Genomic DNA, 8,018 nt, shown 5'->3' with positions numbered 1-8,018 from the left:
CCTCCCTCTTTTCAGAGCAGTGACCCTTTCTCCCTTTAGGGGGCTGGGGGATGAGGGGTGAGCTTTGCAATAGACGCCAGGAGACTGGGTTCTGGCTCCCGCAGCCAACTGAACACAAGGGATGACCCCTCCCCGACCTCACTTCCTGCAGCTATTCAATTGGAGTCTCTCATCTTTCTCTGTCCTCCCTCCCCAGCCTGCTCTTTCTCCTGCCTTCCCCTCCTCACCCACCATGGCTCCTTGCATCTACTTCTCCCCATTCCCAACGATCTAGACAGGGCAGTGACCCTCTTGACAGTCCTGCTGCTGTGACTGCTCAAATGCTATCCTGTTCCCTACTGAAAAAAACCCCGCCTTAAATTAAATGCTGTTCTGATTGGGTCACCCCCTACTCCCATCAGATCCTTGTCTGTGATGGTTCCAGTCAGTTGGAAACTGAAGACTTCTCACTCAGGACTGAGTTTGGGGGACCACCACCAACACGTCAACCTTCAACCCCCCTCACTATCTCCCAATACAGCCCTCCAGGGCAGCCAGATACTGGTGGTCCTTCATTTTGCTTTCAGCCCAGTCTCTTCAGCTGTAAGCAGAGATGCTTGATTAGATGGTGAGAAATAACATCTCATTTGTTATTTCACTGCTCCAACATTTACACTTGTCCTCAGGTCTCAGCCTGAACATCAATCCTCCCCAGCCCACACCAGGTCCCCCCTGGACTCCTCTTAGGGCACCTGCCACATTCCATATTATATCTATCTGTGGAATTTTCTGCCCAAGGTCATCCCCTTTCCCATTAGCTTGGATGACTCCCTGAAGGCAGAGATGGTCCACCCTGCCCACTGTGTGACCCCAAGGCCTGGTCCTGTACAGGATTCTGACAAGTACCTCGGATTAAATGACAATGCAAGCCCCCTAGGGAGGTGGGGGGAGCCCAATCACCGCGAAAGAGAAAGTCTGCATGACCACTAGCACTCAACAGAGGGCTGAGTGAAGTCATCTAGGCAACTGGATCTCTAGGGAGAGGGAAGAGTCCAGGAAGGCTTCCTGACAGAGGCATATCTAGGCACATGTGGTACAATCATTAAAGCATAAGGCATATGCAGGCTGCCCTGCAAGGGCAGTGCCACCTTCCCAGAGCTCAATCACCTTCCTCAAATGCATCCAGGAGGACCCGAAGATCCTCGGAGAAAGGATTCCCAGTATATTAGGGGTAGGAAGACTGTTTGCTCCAAAGCCCACATCTTACCTACAAGGAAACTGAGGCACAGAGCAGGGCACAGACCAGTTCCTAAAGAAGCCCAGACCTAGGCCTCATGGGATCTTGTGGTTACCAGGTACCACATGAGCAACCATTCCACACTAGGAGCCACAGCGACTGGCAGAATTGCAGGGTGTGGTTTTCTAAGACCTGGTACCCTGCTCTTTTCCAGAAGAGGTATCCACTTCTCATTTTCCTGAAAGGCATTTCAGGAAGGGGGGCAGGGTGCTGCTGGTGCTGCCTTGGCAGGTGGAAAGCAGTGCTGGGCAGATAGAATGCTGATGTGGCATCACCTTGGGGAAGGGTGGGCTGCAGGCTCCCTGCTGGAAAGGGCCACAAATCTTTCAGAGGGAGGCCTGTTTGTGACTCTTTAGTGAGCTTGACCTATGACAGAAAGCTGCTTTCTGAGGGAGAGCAAAGTAAGCAATAATCTTGGCTTCATTTATCATCCAGGTGCCTCCACAGGAGAGCGTGGCCACAAAAGCCTTGTTTGTTTGTTTTGTTTTTGGAATTTGCAGTTGTCTATTTTCTTAAGTCTTCCCACTAGGCTAGAGTCATGCGCTCCTGGAGAGTCAGGCCTGGGTCTTGCCCCTGAAATCCCCAGCAAGCCCAGTACAGGGGCTCAATGTTTGCTGAACAAACCATCCTTTCCACGTGTAACACTCCTCAACTTGTCAAGACTTTGCTGAACCACAAAATACATCCAGAAACGCAGAAAAAAAAAAGAATGCAGAGTAAAAACACAAAAGCATCAGATAGGAAAAATACCCAGCAGATATAATCAATAAGTTTGGTTCTCTGAAAATACCTTTAAAATGAACAAACCTCTGGCAAGTTTTGATGAAGAAAAGGAAAAGCACTGATAGGTGATGGTAGGAATGAAAAAAGGGATACACTGACAATGGGGAGATTGCAAAGGGCAGGAGAAAACTACACAAAACTTTATAGCAATAAATTACCAATCTAGGTATAACAGATGACCTTTTATGAAACAACCCAAGTCCTTTTACAACAATAAACTCTCACAACAGCCCTGTGCCTTGGACAGGCAGTGTTCCTGTTATGTTTTCTAGAAGGAGAAGAGATGGAGAGGTGGACACCCAGCACAGGGCCCTGGCAAGCCACCCAGCTTTGTCTCAAAGGTCACGGCCATGGGAGCACGTGCACATTGACGGCACAGAACCACGCCACTCCCACACTTCCAGCCATCGCCCGGAGCCCCCTGCGTGGACGGCCAACCTTATTTATTTTTCCACTTGAAATGCCATAAGGGGTTTCACTTTATTTTTACTTCAAAAGCAGCACCATAAAAATTCTTGATGATTAGAGCTCCAGCTGTCTTAAGTTGTTTGTCAAGGGATCGGTTACTCAAATCTCCTACGGAGGGAAACAGTTTCAGGCGAGAAGCCATGGGAGCTGAGAAACGCAAATGTCTCATCTCTGAAAACTTTAAGACTCCCTCCTGTTCACCGCCTGGCCTGCCCCCTGCTCCCCCTCCCCCAATCCCACCATCTGCTCTCCAGAGAGCAGATCAAATTTTCAGCCTAAGGTACTGTGGCGCCAAGGACTCAGCCCCTCCATGCTACCCCCTGCCCCCCACCAACTTAGAAATCCAACACCACGACCCAAATGGACTGCAGCCACATAAAACCACAGAGTAAAGTTTATAAAGCTTTATTAAACATTTCAAACAGCTGTGCAACGAACACACCAGAAATAAAAGCTCCAGAATAGCAGTCCAAATGTTCCACAAGTGTGGCCCTGCAGTCCCATTCCCTAGATGGACTGCCTCCAGTTCTGTGCTCTGCCTGGCCCACCTCCCTCCCCCTTCAGGCAAGAGAAAGATGGATGGTTTAGACTGGAAGGACAACCATGCTGATCCCCAGCGGGCAGGGGCCAGGAGACAGTCTCATTTGCCAACACTTTTACTGAAGCGCAGAAAAAATAAAAACCAAGTGACAGTCACAAAGTCTTCCCGTGTATTCTTCGTAACGTATACAGTCTATACGCGCAGGACCGGAGAAGCTCCTGGCACGAGGACGATGGCCACCGCTCCCCTCTGTCTCGTCTGAACCACCTCGGAGTCCAGTGTGCTGGTCACTCTGCAATCCCCATACTGAATACCAACTGTAGCGGTCCCTACAAGCTAGCTATTGCTACACCTCAAAATCACAACACGTTCGATAAAGCTTCTTTAAAAAGGATTTACACATGTACTTGTACACGTACGTATACACACACGCGCACGCACGGCACACCACACCAAAAAATATCCAAACACCTATCAGGGGATCGTGGCTGTTACGAAACACACAAGTACTCTCCCATTCACTCGGCTGGGGACTGCTAGATCTACGTAAACATACCACACATCAATCCTGCAGAGCATGCATGGGAGACAAAATGAGGCCCCCTCCTTGCGGCAGTTGAGAAAGGCAGGAGGAAGGGCAGAGGAAGCAAAGCTGGGCTGCTGAGCAGGAGCCCAGACCCCCAGGTGAAAGAGCAACATGTATCTGTTACTTCTTCCTTCAAAATGAAGTGGGGAAAATGCTGAAGATTTGTGGACAGCAGTCCAGACACAATTCTGTCTAGCCTGCCGGCCAGGAAAGAAGAATGAAAAAGCGAGGCTCTCGGGCATCAGCAATCTCTTTATATTCGAGATAAGTGCAAAACTGAGCCCTGTCTTGAACAGGTGCTCCCCAAAAAAGGAAAGGGCTAAAGAGAACTAACAGGAAGCCAAGAGAGGGACGGAGGAGTCAGTAACACTCTGAGAAGGGAGGAACCCCTAACAAGGAAGGGTCACAGAGGTGACAATGAGACTGGCATTTTATCTGCCCGGATCATGCTGGGGCAGTTGACCAGGATGGGTGCAGGCTCCTCGTGGGAATGAGGCGAGGGGGGTGGCCATCCTGCCAGTCAGGGGCCAAGATGGGGACAGAACACACACAACCACAAGACCACCCACGACTACAGGACTCTACGATAAAAGCACCGGTCAGTGCTATTATTCACATTATAAGGATAAAATGTCAAAGGCCAAAAAGGCGCCATCAGGAATGTGGCACCTGCAGGGCCGCGGGATTTGAAACTCCAATGCTTTATGACCTATGTCAATGCCTCCCCTCCCGTCTTCTGCTTCCTTGGAAAGCTAACTGGGCTGGCTGTTAGGTGCCCACAACGCCGGGGTCGTGTGCCGATTCTGGAAGCGGGGAATCGGAGCAGTGGTACAGGAAACAGTTTCCCCAGCAGCTATAGCAGATGAGGAACAGGGCTGCCAGGAAAACCAAGGCACAAATTGTGCAAGGCTTCCGTTCCAGGAGGAAGCTGAGCAGGTAGAAGCCCATGAACATGGAGTGGCTGAACCACAGGGCGGGGTTGAGGGGCTTGGGGATGAGGAGGACGGGCAGCAGCCACTGGAGGCAATACATGATCTCTGCTGGACAGGGCCTTCGCCAAGGCCACCGGGCACCGCTGCAGGAACCGACCTAATGGGAGCCAGCGGGCGCAGGCGGCTGCCCTCTGCTTTCTTCAACCCTCGCTCTCCAGGAGCTGAGCCGCTGTGGTCTCTGGCTGTCAGCCCGGGATCACCAAGGCAGCAGGGATCCTGAAGAGAAAAGTCAACACAACAGACAAACAGACACAAAACAGACAGACACAGAAAAAAAAAAAAAAAAAAAAAAAAAAAAGACAGGAACAGAATGTATACTTATTTGGAAAAATGGATCATGGTTAACAACAGCAAATGTGAATGCCCTTTCCTCCCTGCCCACCCATGGAAGTCTACTCCTCTCCAAGTCACCCTTTCCAGAAGCATCCTGGGTGTCTTCCCTTCTTGGGGGCTAGGCCAGAGGGCTCTAGGCAGGTCCGGCACCGTGGCCTGGCTTTGCCTGGGCCCTGCCCAGCAGAGATCATGTATCGCCTCCTGGGGCTGCGGCCCGTCCTCAAGGGACCCAGACCTCACAATACCGCCCTGTGGTTGCCACCGGACGGCCATGGGCTCCATGCTGTGACCCCTGGGGAATAAGAAAAGGATTCTGTATCTAGTATCTCTCACAGCAGGTGCTCAGTGGAGAGTTAAAGTAGTTAGCGGCGAACTGCCGGCGGGAGATTGCCGGCAATGGATCCTTGCAAGCTCTGGGAAGGTGCCGCGGCAGCATCACCGAATATTTTGTTTTAAGATGGCAGTCTAGAATGAGCTTGCCTTTTTCAAATAATCTGGCGTCATTTTGCTAAAATTGGCCAACTTCTTCGAAAGTCAACGTAGGGGGGAAAAAAAAATCACCATGCTACTTAGTCCAAACTGACCTCTCCGGGTTGACTTGCGCTCTCCATCTGCTGCCGGCACTGTATAGAACTTGACCTCTATGAGCTTTTAATCAAAATTAATTTTCTATCCACATTGGGGCAAATGCCAGTTGGCCCCTGTGCCAGGCAGTTTGCTGGAGAGAAGTGGTGCTCTCGAGCAGCGGGCCACCGGTGCGCCAGGGCCGCGCTCGCAGACCGCATTCCGGTCTTCGTGCCGCGCCAGGAATCGGAGCGGCGGCAGCCACGACCCTCTGGCGGCGGTAGCAAAACCCTCCTCCAAGGTCCAGACGCCCAGCGCAACGGGTACAAAGAACCTCGCTGGCCGAGGAAGACCTACCAGCGCCTGGGGGGTAGGGGAGCAGAGGTTGAATTACCCGCCTAGCAGAAAACTATCCCAGAGCGCATTCAGACCACTTCTTTGGAAGCTCATCCCATCCCTTCCGTGCATACAAAGGCGCCATCCCTCCTACAGGGTAGACACCCGATGACTATCGCTTTTGCACCTAGGGCTCAGTGCCCTGGCTCGGCTTCCTACAGCTGCCACCGCTGTAGATCTAGCAACCGTAAGAAGCGGGAAGCGGGCATCAGGGAAAGGTTCCGCGCTCAGAGGCTATCGCAAAGCAGAGGACGTGGTCTTCTAATACATCGAATATTAGAAAAAGAGTGCTGAGCGGGGGGCCTGTGAAGCCAAGGCTTCTGGAAGGGGCACCTGTTTTTGCTCCGCGGGGCAGATGATCCCTCTCTAAATTAGGTCCCTCTGCTTTTCCATCCTTGCCCAGGTGTGATCTGGCGTGGCACCGGACACTGGGCTCAAATTTGCAGGCCCGGGCTTGGAGAGATGGGCTCCGCTACTAAGGGGGCGCGCATCCGTACTCTTACCCTATGAGCTAACTCAGAGTTGCATTTCCCCTCCATTTTACATTAAAATTCAAACGCGGGCACAGCGGAATCTTCTGGAAAGGGGCTAAGATGAACTCAGGAGGCGGGGGTCGGTGTGGAAAGAACAGATGGATTATTTTTTTTCCTCTCCTGACGAATGAGGAGCGCCCCCGGCCACCCCTCCTCACGGACCGCCCCCCCAAGCGCGCATGTGCACTTGGGCGGTGGGCGGATACTTAAGGCGCGGCCACCGCGGCTGCGGCAGTGCGCCCAACAGCGGACTCCGAGAGGCGAACGGACCTCGGAACCGGCAGCACTCGCTCTCAACCACCCACCCACCACTCTCGGAATCATGGCTGCAGTGGCGGCAGCCTCGGCTGAACTGCTCATCATCGGCTGGTACATTTTCCGCGTGCTGCTGCAGGTAAGTGTGCCTGGGTTCTGGGTGGGAGAGGGTCGCGATGTGCGCCCCCTGAACCGGCAAGCCCGCGTCACAATTGCCGCATCCCGACCCGTCCTGTCCTGATTGCCGCGATCCCTGCCCACCCAAGTGCCGCGGCCGGCACCGCACGCCCCCGCCCGTCCCCTGCGCCCTCCTCCTTGCGTAGACCCTTCCCAGTGCGCTCGCCCGGGAACAAAGAGTTGGGGCGCGGCGGGCGCCAGCCGCGGACGATCGCCGAGGCTCTTAGCGACCAACGTGGTAAGAAAATACCGCTACGTGAGACTCGACCCCAGGAGGGAGGCGGGGCACTTCTGTTTTGCGAAAAGAGACTTTACCGCTCACACAGCGGAATTTTTCCGCCTTAAAAAAATTGCGCATTGCGGGGAAATTTTCCTTTAGAAAATATAGTACTTGCGGGGGTGGGACAAAAAATAAGTTAGAAGAAGGCACTTCTCAGGGGAAAAACAAAAACAGCACTCCGCAAACAAGATTATAACAAATCAGAAAAATTCGCGGGAAAAAATGAATTAGAGAAAATGCGCATTGCAGGAAGAATAAATCAGACAAAAGCACTTGGCAGAAAAAAATGCATTAGATAAAAAGCGCCTTGCAGAAAAAATATTAGACAAAGGAGCTAACAAACTATGAATCGATAAGAGCGCTTTGAAGAAAACAATTAGAGGAAAAGGTTCTTTGCAGGAAAAATAGAACAGAAAGAAAGCGCTTCCGAAAAAGGACAGTTCGCTTTATTAAAAGAAAAAAAAATCAAATAGAGGCAAAGCGCTTTGTGTAAAAAGAAATAAATCAGAAGAAATTGCTTTGCCCATAAAATCATCTACCCTAAAAGCACCCCTTGCCGGAAGAATTCCCTGCTAAAGGAATCCTTTGCCAAAGGAATCGCATATTTCCTTCAAGGTGTTCCTGGAATGCTGCATTTACTGGGTAGGATTCGCTTTTCGAAATCCTCCAGGGACACAGCCCATTGCGAGAAGTGAGGTATACCTAAGTTGTGGGTCCAATCAGCTTGCTGCCATGCAGCCTTCAGCACAGTTGGAAAAGCTCCAGCTGCCCTGACTCGTGGACAAGCTGCGCCCGCACCCGCCTCTCCTCATTGGACAGGCGGGCGGGGGCGGG

The 8,018-nt window shown here is 52.0% G+C and overlaps 2 protein-coding genes across 5 annotated transcripts in view; one reads left to right on the top strand and one right to left on the bottom strand.

Moving 5' to 3' along the window:
* Positions 1-2,916: 2,916 nt before the first annotated feature.
* Positions 2,917-8,018, bottom strand: part of BLCAP (BLCAP apoptosis inducing factor) — a 10,672-nt gene continuing 5,570 nt past the window's right edge. For all 3 annotated transcript variants that reach the window (XM_007447723.1, XM_007447724.1, XM_007447725.1), the window contains exon 2: positions 2,917-4,862. In XM_007447723.1, the coding sequence (XP_007447785.1) occupies positions 4,423-4,686 (264 nt within the window). In that variant the 5' untranslated portion in view covers positions 4,687-4,862 and the 3' untranslated portion in view covers positions 2,917-4,422. The remainder of the gene's footprint in view (positions 4,863-8,018) is intronic.
* Positions 6,669-8,018, top strand: part of NNAT (neuronatin) — a 2,677-nt gene continuing 1,327 nt past the window's right edge. The window contains exons 1-2 of one of the 2 annotated variants that reach the window (XM_007447721.1): positions 6,669-6,866; positions 7,800-7,880. In XM_007447721.1, the coding sequence (XP_007447783.1) occupies positions 6,795-6,866; positions 7,800-7,880 (153 nt within the window). In that variant the 5' untranslated portion in view covers positions 6,669-6,794. The remainder of the gene's footprint in view (positions 6,867-7,799; positions 7,881-8,018) is intronic. The other variant, XM_007447722.1, reaches the window with a different exon arrangement.

Source organism: Lipotes vexillifer, unplaced genomic scaffold (genome assembly GCF_000442215.2).
Source record: "Lipotes vexillifer unplaced genomic scaffold, Lipotes_vexillifer_v1.1 scaffold397, whole genome shotgun sequence".
NCBI lineage: Eukaryota > Metazoa > Chordata > Mammalia > Artiodactyla > Lipotidae > Lipotes > Lipotes vexillifer.
The sequence above is the reverse complement of the archived record's forward strand: the minus strand, read 5'-3'. Positions and strand labels throughout refer to the sequence as shown.